Genomic DNA, 17,495 nt, shown 5'->3' on the forward strand with positions numbered 1-17,495 from the left:
AATCCTTCCTTCCCAGGAAAATGCATTCAATATTTTAAGCCCAGTCCAAAAAAGAAAGAGGAAAAGCAACATAGGAAAACTGCCAACATATTTCCACTCAGTTGCCTGCAATGATGTAAAATCTTAAGATAACTTAAAAGTAGACTAGCTATTCAACCTGCAGTTTTTAACAAACAGATCCACAAGTTGCAGATGTATTAGACTTAGTTTTTGAAGGACTTCTCATGAAACGTTCTGTCTTACTGGGTCAAACTTTTCTTCATCTGTCTCTTTCACAGATTCATTTTTCTCTTCATCACTCTGTTGCTCAGCATACCGCAAAATCCACTCCTTCATACTCATTTCTTTCTTTACCTCCATATTCGTCTCCTAGAGAGAGTAACCAAAATTACAAGTAATAGTGGTAAGCAAAAGCACCAACATTTAACTCAGTATTAAGGAAACTAATGTTTAAGATTGTCATATAACTTGATCTATATTCATGTACAAATGACAGCCTTTAATGCCATGAAGAGAATGAACCCATTCCAGGAGAAAAAATAAGCTATGCTTTGCAATTAGTTAGCAGAAACAATGAACTACAGAGTTTAAAAGACTTCACGTGGAAAAAAAAAGTTAACTTTCACATGACTGCTCCACTGTAGTTAAAATAATGAGACAATTATTAAGCATAATCTATTTTCAGAATTTTGCCAAATCAGTTCTGAAGTTGTTGCAAATCCCATGCTTTGGAAAATTCTGTGCTCCCTTACCGCTACAAACAAACAAATATCATCAATTACCTTAGTTTCAGGGCTATTCTCTTTCTTTTTCTTATCTGTTAAGCGAGGTGGAGGTTGACGCTGTGACACAGGAGAACAAAATTTTGCTCTAGGTTTATGTTGCTGCTCTTCAAATTGCTGGCTAAAGCCTTCAGGCAAGGCATCTTCAAAATAAATTTAAAAAATAAAAAACATGTCACAGAATATGTCAATAATGACTACTGAACTAATCACTGAAAGCGTGTTGGGTGCCAACTAGAAGAATGTAAAACAAAAAGAGTATGCCTGAAATAAAAATCGAGCTTTAACATTCAGGTAGGTCAGTATTTGCTTTTTGGACTTTCGCAGAACTTTACAAGTAGGAAGAAAAGGACTAGAAGACTATAAGAAGTCACAAAAAACAGTCAGCAGTACAACTAGGAAAAGAACACTGTTACGACTACTGGTCTTAGTGAAAGAACCTATCTGACTGCTACTATCAAGTATTCTCACATCAGAGCAGGTCATATTGTTCTATTAAAAACTGTACTCAGTTCTCTGCCACCGTACTTACCATCAGGAAGGTTTAAACAAAGCCAGTCAAGTGCAGAGTGAAGATCACCACCGTATAAAAGCGTATTTTTCATTGCTTCTTCAATGTGCTCAGTCTTAAATGAAAACCTTTGTAAAGCCATGTATACATCCTACAAATAATAATAAAAAAAAAAATATTAGGATTTAATCAATTTAATATAGACTCACACTCTTATTTCCACGCTTTCCAGATAACTGATACTAAATGGACATAAAAAGCATAAACTAACTTATCAAAAGATGGAGTAGAAAATCCCATTTTGAGTACAAAGCTTATAATTATTTTAATTGTAAATATACACATATGTAAAAATAAAGCCACTTCCTATCCCTAGTACAGAGTACGTATTTTCTCGTTAGAAAGACAAATCTGCAATTTTCCAGCTATGGTACAGAACTAACAGTGTAGGAAGCATAATCCTTAAAAGACCCAAGGTTATCTTCTACTATGCTATCTATTTGAAAAGTGATTGTGGTTTCTGAATGCACAGAGAAATCTCTTCTGATACATACTAACTGATTGCACTGGCTAATTATTAATGAAATTAATGGAAAACATGCTACACTAGTTTGTACTACAAACTATACTCCTACACAGGAGTATAAATGATAGAAACCAAACTGTCTAAATAAGCACGGTCAGAGGACAGCATTTTAAATTCTACCTGTAGTTTCTTAGCAGTCAGTCTTCTGGAAATCATTCCTTTGTCATTGTTTTGTTTTTTATGGTCATTGATTACATCAATAATCCTTTTCTCCAAATTACTGCTTATCATTACCTGCATAAGGAAAATTAGTCAATACAAAGCAAAACATTACAAGTTTTTATGACATTTCAACGCTCTTCATGACTAGAGTAATGGGAATACAGGCATTCAAATACATACTTCTCCAGTTTTCTATGAATACACTAAAACTTTCTTGTGAAAGAGACAGATAATTCTTTTTTTTTTATATATATATATTTTTACCTGAAGTAGAATAATTCATTCCCTATCAAGAGAATGCCCATTTACACCTCCAAGGGATGAACTATCTTGTTTGTTATAGTGTAAGGAAAAAAATAATCTACTATAATGAACAAGGCCTTCCTTTTCCACTCAAAAGAACTGATATAAAAGAATTTGATCATTAAGACAATCTTTTGAGCCTGTCTTTCTTATCTGGCTTACAAAAATCTAGACATAGTGATTCTAGTTTCCTTAGCATTCCTAAAACATGAATGAAGCTTTAGTTACCACTGAGATTGCCATATAAAATCTGTATTTTTCCTCACCAATGAAGAAAAACTTATATGCACAGCAGACTCAAACGCAATTCTTCACAGCCTTGCATGTAATGTATCTTTTGTTACTCAAACAAATACAGGTGTTCTTTTGCCCTACAAGTTTACCCTATTTCTCAAGGCACACTCAAAACCTCAAGCAGCTCAAGCACTAAAGTCTAATACATGAATGTAGTTTACCTGCATAACAATGAGTAAACATTTCTCAGGTAAAAGAGTACCATAAGAAACAAAGTTGTTTTACCTAAAAGATACTGACCTTAAGAATAGATTTATCTAGATTTGCAGCTGCAGCAGCACTGGAATCTATTGGTGAACTAAAACTGTAAGTTTTTGGACCTGCAAAATGCAGTAATCATCAATTACATAAGTAGAGCACAGAGAACATTCTCTACAGATTTAAAGCAGATCTAACACATGGCAGGTCAGAGCAGAGAATGATTACGCTATTATACCCGTAACACGCACATGCATAATGGCTATAAGATCAATGGTCCTTTCTACCAAGGAACAGTAATGAAGGAAGTTGAGGAGGATAGTGAGTATAAATGGTATCTGGCTAGGTTACTCATCTGCAATTGGTGCAGGAGGATGTAGGAGCACTGTCTAGAAGTATCACTGCATGCCTGACCTGTTCCTACCTAGGTGGTATCTGGTTTTGGCCCCTGTCTAGGAGAGGGGCCTGGGTTACAGAGATCTTTGGTTTGATCTGTTAGTGGTCAGTCTTACAATGCTTCTTATTGTGATGCTAATAAGCATCACTAAAATTGCTTAGCTCCTCATAACACAGCTTGATGTTGGATGCCATCCTTTTTGGGAATGCCCATACTGTTTCTGGTACAGTGAAACTACAGGTAAACCAAATACCTTCACGAATTCCAGCACCCTGCAGACTATGTACCACAGTGGGCAGAGTGGGGCCCTCTGGCAGGTGTTACTGAACTCCGGCGACCCTTTTCGTATTACCCTTGCACGCAGAGAACCAAAACCCGGTCCTAGCCAGCTACTGCACAAAGCACATCAATATAATGAACAGCAAAATGGCCCTTATTAGTAAAAGCTACAGAACTATATAGTATTTCTTATCTTTTACTAGACTGTTCCAGAAGCTCCCGCGGGCTACTGGCCAATCATATTGAATATCCTGCTCTGGCCACTCACTTCTGAAAAGCCATATACGGGGTAGTTATACACTTTGTTATGAAAACAAAGAAGTACAGCCTCCCTGTCTTACAACACGGGTTCAAGTAAGTAGGCCAACCAATAGAGAGCAAAATGGGGAAGGACCTTCCGCGTTACATCCCAAACACTCCGTAACACGCCTAATACAACAGGCAGGTACTGCTGCCTCCCAGCCCCAGTGGGAAGGCAGGACAGCATGCCAGTACTGGGTAGCCTGCAAAGGTGCACAAGGACAGTTCATTATTGGGTCAGGACTTGATGCAGGGAACGGCATTTCAGAGAGCAGTAGTCAGCTCTGGTCAGGAGCTACAGACAGCAGTAAAGCATGGACAAGCTAATTGCTGCTACGCTGTGCAACTGCACAGCACTAAGGTTATGCTATCTTAGTTTTCACTTAAACCAACTTGTTTTCCACCATAGCATACAAATGAGATAGAATTACAGAATCACCAAGGTTGGCCTGCCAAGATCATCCATTCCAATCGTCTACCTATCACCAATATTTCCCCATTAAACCACACCCCTTAGTACAACATCTAAATATTTCTCAGAAATCTCCAGGGATGGTGACTCAATCACCTCTCAGGGCAGCCCATTCCAGCACATGACCACTCTTAAGTTTCTCAGAGCAATAGAGAACTATGGTATTGAAGGTGTGAAACATGAAAGGTATCGGACGGCAGATTTGAGAAAACAGAGTGTGTACTAAGAGGCTCAGGCAGTTCAAAACGCAGCCTAGTTGAAGTGACTGCAGGACTTCATGTTAACAGGCAGTGATCTCCAGCAGACAGACCACTACACGGTTCTCTCACAGACAGCAGTACAGGCTACTGCTGGCAATACCAGGCATTAGAACAGTGTCTGATAGACCTGATGTACTGAAAGAGGCTGGCAGTGCCGTGGGGTACCAGCTCAGGGCTGCTCCCAGCAGTCTGCCCTGCTGCTCCCCCAGCCCGCTGCAGTGCTGTCCACCCTACAGCTGGCACCACCTCGAAAGTCACACCACACGAAAATAAAACACAACCCAGACTAACTCGGCTCTGTGCACATATGGAAAAGGCACCACACCAACACAAGCAGTGCTGGCAGCCTCGCGAGGGGGCTGCCTGTATCCACCTCAGCGGAAGGCAGCCAGCAGGCCAGCCTAGAACACCCCCGGATGGGACGGCCGAACGCGACGCCCGCGTTACCACCGCCGGCCAGGCCCCTCCTTCCCGCGGCTGGGCCCCGCTACCTTGCTTGACGCGGGGCTCCTTGCAAGCGGGCGGCGGCCGCGGGGCCGCTCTGCTGCCCGCCACCTCATTGGCAGCGGCGGCACAGGCTTCGGCAGCCGCTCGCGATCGGGCAGCGGCAGTGGCCGCAGCAGCAGTAGAAGCGGCGTGGGCCGCGCTGCCTCCCCGGTGCTTCTTGTTGCGGCCGCCCATGGCACCCCGTACCGGAAGCGGAAGCGGCAGGGAGAGCGCGTGGGGAGGTGGCTCTGGGCACAGCCCGCCCGCTGCTATTGGCGGTCCCCGAGGAGCGGCAGCGGCAGCGGGAGGGGCTGCGCCGCGCGGGGCGCTGTGGGAGCGCGGCAAGATGGCGGACGCGTTTGGGGATGAGCTTTTCAGCGTGTTTGAGGGGGACGCAGCCGGCGCCAGGAGCAAAGCGGGTGCCGCTGAGGCTGCCAGGAGGCCGGGGTGAGGCGGCTGCGATGAGGCCGGGGGAGCTGGGCCGGCTCCGGGGTGGCTGGCGTCTGGGGTGGGCTCATCGGGCGGCGCTGGTGGGGAAGCTCTGCCCGTGTGGGGCATTTCCTGAGCGGGTTCCCGGTCGCGCCCTGAGCGCGGTGCGGTCTGCTGCCTCTGTGTTCGCAGAAAGCGGCCGGAGGACAAACCGTCGGTAGCGGCGCTGGGGAAGGCCAGAAGGGACGCTGAGGTCGACAGTACAGAAGGTGCGATTTCGGGAAAGAAGCCGAAACTGGAAGATGTCACGTCAGAAGATAATAAGTAAGTACCTAGTTGGCTGTGTAAAGGAACTGTAGCCGGGCACACTGTTAAACTGAACACTTGTTGTGATGGGTGAGCGTGTACAGTTTTGCACAGGTATGAATTCAGATACAAAGCTGATGTATTTACATAAGGATGTGCTAATGAGGAGCAACACTGTAAGCGAAAGGTGCTTGCACAGAAGGAAAGTAGATCCAGAGTTACCGTTTTAAGTCAGTTTCGCCATCAGTGGAGTCACTAAAATGTCTGCTTGCCCACAGAACCGCTCTGAAATAAGCGTGTTAATACCATGTGAGAAAACCATCATTTCACATAATGTGATGTTAGCTGCTTGTGGCTGTGAGAGAAGAGTAAAGGAGAAGAGGAATCTTGTCTGAAGGCAGCTGCTAGAGTTGTTTAAGGCTGCCGGTATTCGGAGGCATGACTAGTAGCATAAATGCAGGTTTTGATTTTGCATATTGAGGGGGAAAAAATGGTCACCTTTAGTAAGAAAACCATGCATGAAGTTAAGTTTTATAACTGTGATCCAAAAGATGTTTTGTGATACAAATTTTTTAAATGTTAAAAGTCAGGAAGCATGGTAGCTAAAGTGCAGTTACAGTGTAGTAAAATTTTAACTATCAAGTAATTTTAGTACTGGTAGTAATTTCTACCAACTAGCCAGTTTAAGTTTGTGCTTCTTTTTGTTAATTTTTTTTATGTTGCAGTTAAAGTAGAGGTGAAGTTCAGCTTTTTCTCATATATAAAGAAAATAGGATTTTCAGATATGTTTCTGACAGTCCTAACTTATTTCTTCTCAGTCTGGCAGACCTGATGCCACATGTAAAGGTGCAAGCTGTGGAAACTGTTGAAGGCTGCACGCATGAGGTAAGCGCGCTGCAAATGAACATGGAAAGTCTAGGCTTTTTTTCTAGAAGTGTGTATGTTATTATCAGTATTGTACTATTGTTTATATTTATTGTTGTTGTACTAATATGTTACTTGATAGCACACTTAAAATTGTCCACGTTATCACGTCATAACTGAAGAGAACTTAAGTATTTAACGTGAGTGAATGTTAGATTTGGAATGGGAAGTTTATACGTATAAACATGTTTTCCCTGGAAAGGGAGTGAAATGAATGTGAGCCGAGTAATTGCCTGTAACCTGTGGTGGTGAGAAGCCCTGACTGTATCTTGGCCTGAAAAGCTCATGTTTCAAGCTAGCTAAAGTAGAAGACATTTCACATCAGGCAGCAGGGAGTATCAGGAGTAAGAAAAATAGTTGGTGACAGGACGTTAGAGATGGTGAGAGAAAGGAAGGACACAGTGGAGCATGAGCTTATAGAACCAGAACAATAGAAATTCAGATAAGTTTTAATGCATTTTTAATCGCCTGCCCCAGCTTTTCATAGCTTTACTTGTCCCTGGAGCAAACACAGGATTCTCTAACTTTTTTGTTTAAAATGCATTTTATAGGTTGCACTTCCAGCAGATGAAGAGTTCACGGGGCTGAAGCCAAGAACTGGAAAACCTGCGAAAGTATGTGTGTGGGATTTGTACATAAGGGGTTAAAAACACTGCGGTCCACTTATTTCTTGTATAAACCGTGGGCATGGAGTGCTGCAAGATCAGCATGAAAAGCAGCTGAAGGACAGAGTCTTGCAGTGGCAGAACGGCCCTGTTTTGGCTGAAGGTTGCAGGAATAGGCAGATAAATGGTTTCAGTACAGTGTTGAAGGGAAGGAGTGAGACTTCTTGCTTGATTAACTGTTAATTTAATATTAAAATTAACATACCTGAGTATGATGAGGAGCTCTAAGAATATAGTGCTAAACTTATATGACTATAGTACTCAACTCTCCACCCACACTTTGTGAAACTATCAAGTGAATGTCCTGGTGGGCTTTGGCAGGCAGGGATTTGTGAATCTGTTCAGTGAAAGCTTTTGGGGGGCACTCTGGCAGGCAGATGTCATGTATTATGGAATTTATGAAACTGTTCTTGGAGACTAGCAGGCAAAGTCAAAACTATACTAGCCATGCAATGTGTTAAATTACATCTGTTACTCTTTTGGGATAAGTAGATGAGGATAAGGTTGTGCTTTGCCAGTATGGCTTGACAATGGCAGAAAGATGGCTCGTCGTGGGTAAGATTGATATCTGTATTTTAAATTTGGTAGAGTAAAATGAAGTGGTTGAATGGAGTGGATAGGTTGTTGTGGTTTGTTTCTATCCTACATCAGACAATGGTTTCACTGGTACACTATAGTTTCTGTTCCTAACTGTTAAGTTTAATTGAAATTACAACTGTCTACTGCATTATTTCTTTTCTGCCTCTAATCTGCATGCTTAGTCAGAGAATAATTAGATATAGATAATTATCTCTGATAAAAATGTGTAATTTTTTCTGTTTCTCTTTTCAGGAGTACCCATTTAGTCTTGATGCCTTTCAGAGAGAAGCTATTCTGTGTGTAGATAATAACCAGTCTGTATTGGTGTCAGCTCATACATCAGCTGGTAAAACTGTATGTGCAGAGTAAGTAATTTTCTGACAGTCTGATAAGGGAATGGTGTGATGTTTTTTGTGTCATTTTATTCAGCTATTTTGGCCAGTTCCTTGATGCAGAGTTTAGAATTGAATTGACTAAACTTCAATATACCCGTTTCTTCTTTTGTCTTTCTTAGTGGGTAGTGGCTTTATTTACGTTTATGTTTTATTTTTTTAAACAATCTGTTCTTGTTGAGATATTTTTCTGTAGAATTAGAGGAAAAATTCTGCAATACAGATTTGTTTTCTAGCCTTTGTCTATAACAAATAAAGAACTTGTATGTTTTCTGTCAGAAGTATGGCTTTAATTTCATTTGCATCTCGCTCTATATCAGACAGGAAGTGTTTAACAACTACGTGTTTGTTAGTGTTTGGTCTGGCAGTGGAATTGCTTTGGTGACCTGAGATGAGTAGCGAGGTATACATGTAAATATATTAGGACACGGGTTGAAATAATAATAGTTAGATTTTTGGTTAAAATGAGATGTGCTCTAAATTCCATATAAATCAGTTAGCTTGTCGGTGATTGGTTGCTCTCCAAAGGGGCAGTAGGAGTGTTCTGAATGTTTTAATTTTTATTTTTTAAATCAGAAGATCAGAGAAAAGTAAGAAGTTGTTAATTTCTCGCCGACAACTTTTAATATGTACAACTTTTGAACATAGGTATGCAATTGCCTTGGCTTTGAGAGAAAAACAGCGTGTGATATTTACAAGTCCAATTAAAGCTTTGAGTAATCAGAAATACCGTGAGATGTATGAAGAGTTCCAGGACGTTGGTTTGATGACAGGAGATGTCACCATTAATCCTACAGCTTCTTGTCTAGTGATGACAACAGAGGTAGGATCAAACATGAATTCTTGGTCTTTTTTTTTTTTTTACCCTTTTTTGATAAGTTCTGATATTATTAGATTAACATTATCAGAAGAAGCTCAGGTTAAAAAAAAGTTATAAAATTCGTTATTTCCCCCTTTGCTCTTGATTCAACTTCTGGTTACTGAAAAAAAATCAGTAAATCTCTAAATTCATGCTTTTATACTCAGTCAGGAGCTTTCAGTCTGAATTTTTGGTAGATCTCAATTTTTTCTCACTTTCTCTAGATCTTGAGAAGTATGCTCTACAGAGGTTCTGAGGTTATGCGAGAAGTTGCGTGGGTTATTTTTGATGAAATCCATTACATGAGAGATTCAGGTATCTTCTGCCTGCTTTTCTTTTCAAATCTTTATTGTTTAAGAACAAATACTGTTTCCTTTGAAGAACTACAACTTATTATCTCTTACATCAGTCATCTTTGTGTATTGTAAGTCATTCAAAATTTGTTTTTTAATGCATATATGGAATTGTTATTGCGTGCAGCAATTTACGTTTTCTTTGAGAGAAGGGCAACTTTGAAGACATTTGTATAGTGTCTGCATCGTAGAGTCACAGAACGGCTTGGGTTGGAAGAGATCTCAGCTCACCCAGTTCCAACCCTTCTGCAGTGGGCAGTGTTGCCACCCACCAGATCAGCTGTCCAGGGCCCCATCCAACCTGAGTTTGAATGCCACAAGGGATGAGGCATCCAGTACTACTTTTGGCAACCTGTTTCAGTGCCTCACCACCCTCTGTATAAAAAACATCCCCCGGCAGCCAATCTAAGTCTGCCCTCTTTTAGTTTGTAACTGTTCCCCCTTGTCCTATCAAACATACCTGACTTTTTAGTTTTTATTTTGTCATTAATTGTGCTTGGCTTCAAAACTTTGCTTTAATTACAGATTTTCCACATGCCTTTTTTTTTTTATTTTCAGAACGTGGTGTGGTTTGGGAAGAGACAATTATTTTGCTCCCTGACAATGTTCATTATGTGTTCCTTTCCGCAACTATTCCGAATGCTCGTCAGTTTGCTGAATGGATTTGCCATCTTCACAAACAGGTAATTTTTTTGAGGCAATATGCCTTCACCCTGGTGATTTTGTGGATGTATGAGCCTCTCTTTAGTCATGTTGTTACAGCTTATAAATTATAGTATTTATGTACGTTTGGCCTTTATATCTGTATGGACTGTTGATTCTGCATAGGAACATTGAAGCTATTTGTTCTAAAGGTTATTTTCAGCACTTATTTAAACACCAGCTTGATTTCAACAAACAGTCTGAATTGTGAAACACTGTGACAGCACTATGATTTTCAGAGGCAGGCTTTTTCAGGACTTTAGAGACTTTAAAGGGCTTATGTTTGCAGTCAGTAAAGACCGTATTCATCTCTGTTTCAAGAAAAATAAACTTTTCTTTCACAATTTGCATTAAAATAGGTGTATACTTGTCAGTGGGGATTAGACAGCATGGCAAGTATTCATCATCTGTTTTTATAACTTCTCAGTTATAGCCTGGATATGCATGCAAAATTCATATACATTTGTAATTATTTTGCTGCTTTTTCTCTTAGGATTGTGTGTTGGTTATGGAGTGATTTCTCTGAATGATCATTGAATTCAGTTGCTGTACAAAGCAGGGTGTAGAAAGTGTTTATTGAGAGTTTACAGTGTTAAAGAAAAATTTCTGGGAAAAAGCATACATTTGCAGTACTGGACAGCTCACTGTCATGTCAGAAGATCTTCAGAAAGTCAGGGTTCTTGGAACAGTTGGATAAAGAGAGGCAGAGCTGAACAACTTGGAGCAGGTAGGCTGAGGGGCTGGGTCATGGAAACAAACAGGGCAGAAGAAGGTAGAGAGGCAGTGCACAGGTCCTTTAAACACCAGGGAGAGCAGGCATCCGTTTCTTAATACTGATTCCCATCATGATAGTCCTTTCTGAATTGAAGATCTTCAATCACTAGATGTTTTTTAGTCCCTGGACTACGCTGTACATGATTATGGAAATATCTTATTATCCCAGGTGGTAGGCAGGTTCCTTATCATACCCTTTTCCTAGCTGCTGCTGCTTGTTCATTTCTTCATGATTAGAGCAGTTTTTTTCCTAGCTGACCAAGTTGTGTATTTTCTGTGACTAGTAACTGTCCATCAGTTCTGGGACTTCTGTTTTCCACCTCTTCCTATATTCAGGGCCCTTGGTATTATCTCAGGCTTAAATTTTACTTGGCAGTTACAGCTCAGATTCTCACAGCAAATTCCGGAAATGAGTTTAAGGCCAGCACTGCTTCCTTGCTCAATTAATATAGCACGGGTAGTAAAAGTTTTGTAGCCTTGTTACTAGCAGTGCCAGTGCTGCTTTTACAGGATCATTAGACGAGAATATACTTCGGAGTGTGTGTTTGAAGCATTCATGAAAAGGACATGCAGGAATCAGAAGTAAATTGTAAAACCATAGGAGAAAATATGTAAGCATGCAAACAAAATGACGAAGTAGGAACGTGACAAATGTAACCTGTCCCATGACCATTCAGTTAATTTTTATTCTATTTTTTGCAGAGGTGATTTTGCAGGAAAGATTACATGAGTTAGAACTGGGGAAGTTAATATCCACTAGAGGTTGCTCTGATTTTAAAAAATAACCCAAAGATTTAATTCTCATATGGCTTTTGTTGGAAGGAGTGTTAACATAAAAGAAGCCTACTCAAGATTGGCACAAAGCTTTGACTTGGTTTTGCAGAATGCTGAATTGACGTCTTAAAGTAGATTTATGCGATATTTAATGTTTTAAAGGAAATGTTTATTTTTTTTCCAAGTAAGCTTTCTCCATCTATTAAGACCTTTACCATTTTAAAAAATATACAGTATGCCTTTTTCAGATGGTGCAAGAAATAATGCAGATGATTTTCTGAAATGGAAATAAACAGTTGTTTGGTTTTTAAAAATGTTAAGACATGTTGAGTCTGTGTAATAATGCAGAAGAGAATGTTACCTGTCTTTCTCAGTTTCATGAGATAGAAATTTTGTTATCAACTTGTGTCCTAAAGGATTTGCAAGGTCTCAGGTATTTAAGTAGCGTCATTATTACAAAATCCATATACAGGAAATAAATTTTAACTTAATTTATATGAGTCTTAGATTCTGGCTTTTAAAAATGCATGTTTTAATAGTAATGCATTAGATTTTCCGTCAAGCAAGTATACGTATCTAATATAATAAGAAGCACAAAATACTTATATGTGTACTATTCTTTGTTGTAGCCTTGCCATGTGATATATACAGACTATCGACCTACTCCACTGCAGCATTATATATTCCCAGCAGGAGGAGATGGACTACGTCTTGTTGTTGATGAAAATGTAAGGAATATTCAGTTAGTCTGAAAGGCTTTTTTCCTCACATATCAGTAATGAACTTCATCTTTTGCAAAATTTGATTGGCTATGCAAAGGATATGTATGTTAATAATATGAAGTACAAGTGGGTAACAGTGATCTCTGAGAGGCTGATAGCTTTTGGAGTCATACAGAAGAGAGAGATTTTTATTATCTTATGTCATATTCTCAACTGAGTGATACTTTGCTGGGGTGTGTTAAGTACCCTCGTCCTTGCTTTCTGATACTTCTTTTACTATTTCTCACTTAATTTTTATGCATATTTTTTTAAATGATAGTTCTATTTAAAATTGACTTCAGTTAAGGAGGCAAAATGTTTCTGTGTCTTTAGGTGATTCAGAAATAGCGATGTGTTTAAAATTCATTAGTGTCTCGCACGGTAGTGTCTTATGCCATAAACAGGAGGTCTTCATTGGGCAGCATATCTTCATAAATACATTCCCTAAAGTCAGTTTTGCTATTGTGTTATTGTATTGGGTATACATGTCAAGGTTTTGGTAGTGGAAGTGCTGCAGGGGTTGCCTCTGTACACAGAGCTCTGCAGCTGTCCTATGGCAGATCAGAGCCAGCTCCAGCCACTCCAGAAAGTTCCCATTACTGCCGGAGCTGAGCCAGGAGCGATGCTGGACGTGCTCTGGCAAAGCACAATTAAGAAAGGGGAAAATGCTCTGTGGAAGTAGCTGAGAGAGGGGAGTAAGAAAATGGGAGAGAAGCAAACCTGCAGCCACTAAGATCAGTGGAGGATGGCAGGAGGTACTTCAGATATGGAGCGGGAAGCTCCCTGCAGCCCGTGGAGAGGGCCATGATGGAGCAGGATGTCCACTTGCAGCCCATGGGCACCATGTAGAGCAGATCTCCACATGGAGCCCATTGAAGGATGTGGTCTGAGGGAAGCTGCAGCCCATGGAGAGCCCCTGCAGGAGCAGGCCACAGGCCAGAGCTGCAGCCTGTGGACAGGAGCCCACAGTGGAGCTGGAGGTCTGGGGGATCTGCCGCTCATGGGGCCCCATGCTCAAGCAGTGCACTCCTGAAGGATGGGTCCTGTGGTACAGAGCCATGTTGGGACAGCGCTTGGAAAGCTGCAAGCCCGTGCAGGATCAGATGGGGAAGGATGGCATCCTGTGGGAGGAACTCTACAGGAAGCAGGGGCAGGGAGTGGCCATGAAGAAGTGGAAAAGATGAACCATTATTGGCCGACCCCTGCCCCTATTCCCCCGCACTGCTTGGTGGGCTGTGGGGAAGATGTTTTTAGTTTGCTTTTAGTTTCTCAATGTTCTAATCTGTTACTAACAGGCAACAAATTACATTAATCTCCCTATGCTGAGTCTGCTTCGTCTCCTGTGGTAGTTGGTGATTAATCTCCCTGTCCATATGAAAACCCTTGAGCCCTTTTTCATCGTATTTTCTCACCCCATTAATTTAAGGAGAAGGTATGAGAAAGCAGCGTAATGGTGTTTAGTTGGCCATCGGTGTTAAACCAGTACAGTCATTCAGCGTGCCTATTGTAGTGGATGATGTAGTGGTTAGAACAATGCAGTAACTTCAGAGACACAAATGTAATTCTGGGCTGTGCCATTGACCTAGTAATGTCTCTTGCTGGCTTTATGCATTATTTTGTCCTTCAACCTGTAAATATGTAGTAATGGTACCCGGTATGTAAAGCACTATGAATTTTTTCAGTGGACTGTTGTAAGAAGTAATTGTTTACAAAGGTTGTCTTCTATATCTAGGGAGATTTCAGAGAGGATAATTTTAATACAGCAATGCAAGTGCTTAGAGATGCAGGAGACTTAGCCAAAGGAGACCAGAAGGGCAGGAAAGGAGGAACAAAAGGTGAGTTTGGATCCCATTCTTAACTGACTTCTTACATAACTATTCTTTCTTTAAAAAAAAAAAAAAAAAAGTTGCCCCTTAGTTGTGCTTTTTTTTTTGCTAAAATGAAATTTATGAAATCTCTCTGCAGGCCCTTCCAATGTATTTAAGATTGTGAAGATGATCATGGAAAGGAATTTCCAGCCTGTAATCATTTTCAGCTTCAGTAAAAAGGATTGTGAAGCCTATGCTCTTCAGATGACAAAGTTAGATTTCAATACAGGTAACAATAAGTAAAACACAGTTTATTCCAAATTGTAATTTGACTTAAAATGTTATTCCGGATAGATATTTCTATTTCATTTATGTAAAAACAAATAAATAACACTGTAGTAGGCATGTTACTGACTACTCGGGCTGTAACGCTGAAGGTCCTTCCTCATATGCTTACTATTGGTTCACCTACTTTACTTGAACCCATGTCGTAAGGAGAGGCTGTCCTTTGTTTTCATAACAAGGTGTATAACAACTCCGTGTATGGCCTTTCGGAAGAGAGTGGCCAGAGCGGGATATTCAATATGATTGGCCAGGGGCCTGTGTGAGCTTCTGGAACAGTCTAGTAAAAGATAAGATATACTATATAGTTCTGTAGCTTTTACCAATAAACGCCATTTTGCCGCTCATCATATTGATGTGTAAATGCGACGAGGTGACCGGGGACAGAAAGTAGTCCTTGCGGGCAGGGTGACAAGTTACGAACGGAATATCAGATGTGGTGGTCTTCACTACATTTGGTGCCCCGTGCTGACTGCTTGAATGACCCCGTGAATGACTGCTCCACTACATTATTGCTTTCTTACATACCATTCCAGTCCATCAGCCTATTTTCAGTAGGAATGTATTGATACATGAAGTAGTATTTGATCATCACAATGTTTAGCTGTATTCTGTTTGAATTGTTTCTTTCTCCAAAATTTTGTTCACTGTGGTAGTAGTGCAAGAGTTTCTAGAAAATTCTGTCTGGAAATCTGAATATTCTCTCCAAGTTAAAATGGCTGTATAACAAGACACTGTTCTTTCTCAGCCGTTCAGCCCACTTTTCTTTCATTACTTCCTTTTCCATGTACTTAATTAAAAACTGAAATGGTAAACTGAAGGGTTTTTTTGTTTTTTGTTTTCTTGTTTTTTTTTTTTTTATTATTAAGACCAAGCTTGGAAAATGAGCTTCAGTTCATGGCCTGTAAATTTTTGGAGTAGTAACAAAAATATAAGAGATATATTCTGATTTTAAAACATCATTTCTTGTTTGTGAACCGTTCAGGGTTCTTGCTTGCTCGCTTGTTCCAATCACGGTGCATTCTGTTTCAGAGCTGTAAAAATGTACAGCCATTTCTGTCTGAAAATGTAAAGATTTGCATCATTGTTGAGATATGTATTTCTGTGCTTTGTTTAATCGTACCTTTAAATGCATATTCTTGATATTTGCAGTACTTGTGTAGACAGCGTGTAATCTTTAACAATTAATGGGGAAGAGGGCAGTCAGGGACTATCAGGTAGAAGGGAAATGTGGAGATTTATGAAGCAAATAATACATAAAACTGAGAAATCTCGAGATTGATAGTAGCTGAAGTTTTGATTACTTTTCCAGGTTTGTCCTAGCCTTTCCTTAAGCTTATAGTTATTGTTTGGACTCTTGAAGGCCCATATTCATTAACTGTCTGACATGGATACAGGTGGTTTTGTGTAGATTTTACTGCCTTCTGCACCACTTCTGTTGTGAAGTTTTACAGATCTTAGAATGCCATAATTACCTTATTTACATAGGTTATTATCCTTTTAGCTCTCGTAATAAATTGCAAATTGCTTTCTCAGATGAAGAAAAAAAGATGGTTGAAGAAGTGTTCAATAATGCAATTGACTGTCTGTCAGATGAAGACAAAAAGCTTCCTCAGGTGAGTGAAGATCGAATAGGGGGAGCTGCTGGTCACCTGTTCTCTGTGACTTTTGCGGCTGTGGGTTGTGTATATTGGGCTCAGAAATAATAAACTGATCTCACTGAATTTACTGTTTCTTGCATTGCTCTTTGGCTTTGTGAAATGGGACTCTGTGACCAGGATTCCTTCCTGTTGGGATTCTAACAGATCATATGTGGCAAAATTGAACAAGGAGCTCCCACTCTTTGTTTCATGTTTTTTTCTAGCTATGTTTTTAAATACACCCAAGGGCTTATATGTGGGCTAAAACTGTCTGAAAAGAGTTCAACCATGGATGCAGTATGCTCTTTATCAGATATGAATTCCTGAGCCTCTCAGAAAGTTCTTTTTAAAGATAAATACTTATTGCAAATATGAATTAGGGTGTGGCTGCACAGTTGACCATAGCCTGTTGAGGAACTACTCCAGTACTGAAAAGATTGACTGCTGGCTTTGCAATTCTTATCATTCTAACTAGAAAGTAACATTGAAGGGGTCTTTATTGTATTTAAAATCAGGAAATGGTGGACTGTATAAACTTTAAAAGGTTTTCAGTTCAGGTTTTCTGTTTCTGCAAAGCATATTAAAATTTGTTTAATAGTGTTAATATGTTTTTTTCCCAGGTTGAGCATGTACTTCCTCTTCTGAAGCGTGGAATAGGTATCCATCATGGCGGTCTGCTTCCTATCTTAAAAGAAACCATAGAAATTCTTTTCTCAGAGGGCCTAATAAAGGTATGTTTTATGTCCACATTTATATTTTTCTCGTTCTGGCATGCAGTTGATCATCCAGAGTAAGTATGTCTTAGCACAGATTATATACTAGTATACAGTGGGAATCTGTTTCTTGAGTGAAAAAGGGGAGTGAAAAGATCATTGCAAATGGCAAACTGAAAAACGCTTTGTGCTTTGAGTATGCTTCTGTGCAGAATTAGGGTGGTTTTTTTTTTTTTTTAGTATAGTATAGTAAGTGAGCAGTTCTAAAAAGAACTGCATACGTTTAGAGGGAAGGGCTCTGTTTTGTTGATTTAAATATTGCGCACTACAAGTGTCCATAATCACTCTGAAAGTCTGTAGGTATCCCAGTGAAGTAATTAGTTCCATCTCCCTTCCCTTGAGAAATGTATATATTTGCATAAATACCTCTATGTTTATCTGGAA

The 17,495-nt window shown here is 40.1% G+C and overlaps 2 protein-coding genes across 2 annotated transcripts in view; one reads left to right on the top strand and one right to left on the bottom strand.

The window, feature by feature from the left end:
* DHX29 (DExH-box helicase 29) overlaps positions 1–5,261 on the bottom strand; it is a 29,002-nt gene extending 23,741 nt beyond the window's left edge. Inside the window, exons 1-6 of the mRNA XM_021379587.1 lie at positions 5,036–5,261; positions 2,879–2,958; positions 2,000–2,113; positions 1,315–1,444; positions 783–925; positions 244–369 (exon numbers count right to left, since the gene is read on the bottom strand). Of these exons, the coding sequence (XP_021235262.1) occupies positions 244–369; positions 783–925; positions 1,315–1,444; positions 2,000–2,113; positions 2,879–2,958; positions 5,036–5,225 (783 nt within the window). The 5' untranslated portion in view covers positions 5,226–5,261. The remainder of the gene's footprint in view (positions 1–243; positions 370–782; positions 926–1,314; positions 1,445–1,999; positions 2,114–2,878; positions 2,959–5,035) is intronic.
* SKIV2L2 (Ski2 like RNA helicase 2) overlaps positions 5,260–17,495 on the top strand; it is a 39,753-nt gene continuing 27,517 nt past the window's right edge. The window contains exons 1-13 of the mRNA XM_021379588.1: positions 5,260–5,477; positions 5,652–5,783; positions 6,584–6,650; positions 7,241–7,303; positions 8,186–8,298; positions 8,974–9,148; positions 9,409–9,499; positions 10,096–10,220; positions 12,417–12,515; positions 14,281–14,383; positions 14,514–14,645; positions 16,235–16,314; positions 16,959–17,069. Coding sequence (XP_021235263.1) covers positions 5,377–5,477; positions 5,652–5,783; positions 6,584–6,650; positions 7,241–7,303; positions 8,186–8,298; positions 8,974–9,148; positions 9,409–9,499; positions 10,096–10,220; positions 12,417–12,515; positions 14,281–14,383; positions 14,514–14,645; positions 16,235–16,314; positions 16,959–17,069 — 1,392 coding nt within the window. The 5' untranslated portion in view covers positions 5,260–5,376. The remainder of the gene's footprint in view (positions 5,478–5,651; positions 5,784–6,583; positions 6,651–7,240; positions 7,304–8,185; positions 8,299–8,973; positions 9,149–9,408; positions 9,500–10,095; positions 10,221–12,416; positions 12,516–14,280; positions 14,384–14,513; positions 14,646–16,234; positions 16,315–16,958; positions 17,070–17,495) is intronic.

Source organism: Numida meleagris, chromosome Z (genome assembly GCF_002078875.1).
Source record: "Numida meleagris isolate 19003 breed g44 Domestic line chromosome Z, NumMel1.0, whole genome shotgun sequence".
Taxonomy (NCBI): Eukaryota; Metazoa; Chordata; class Aves; order Galliformes; family Numididae; genus Numida; species Numida meleagris.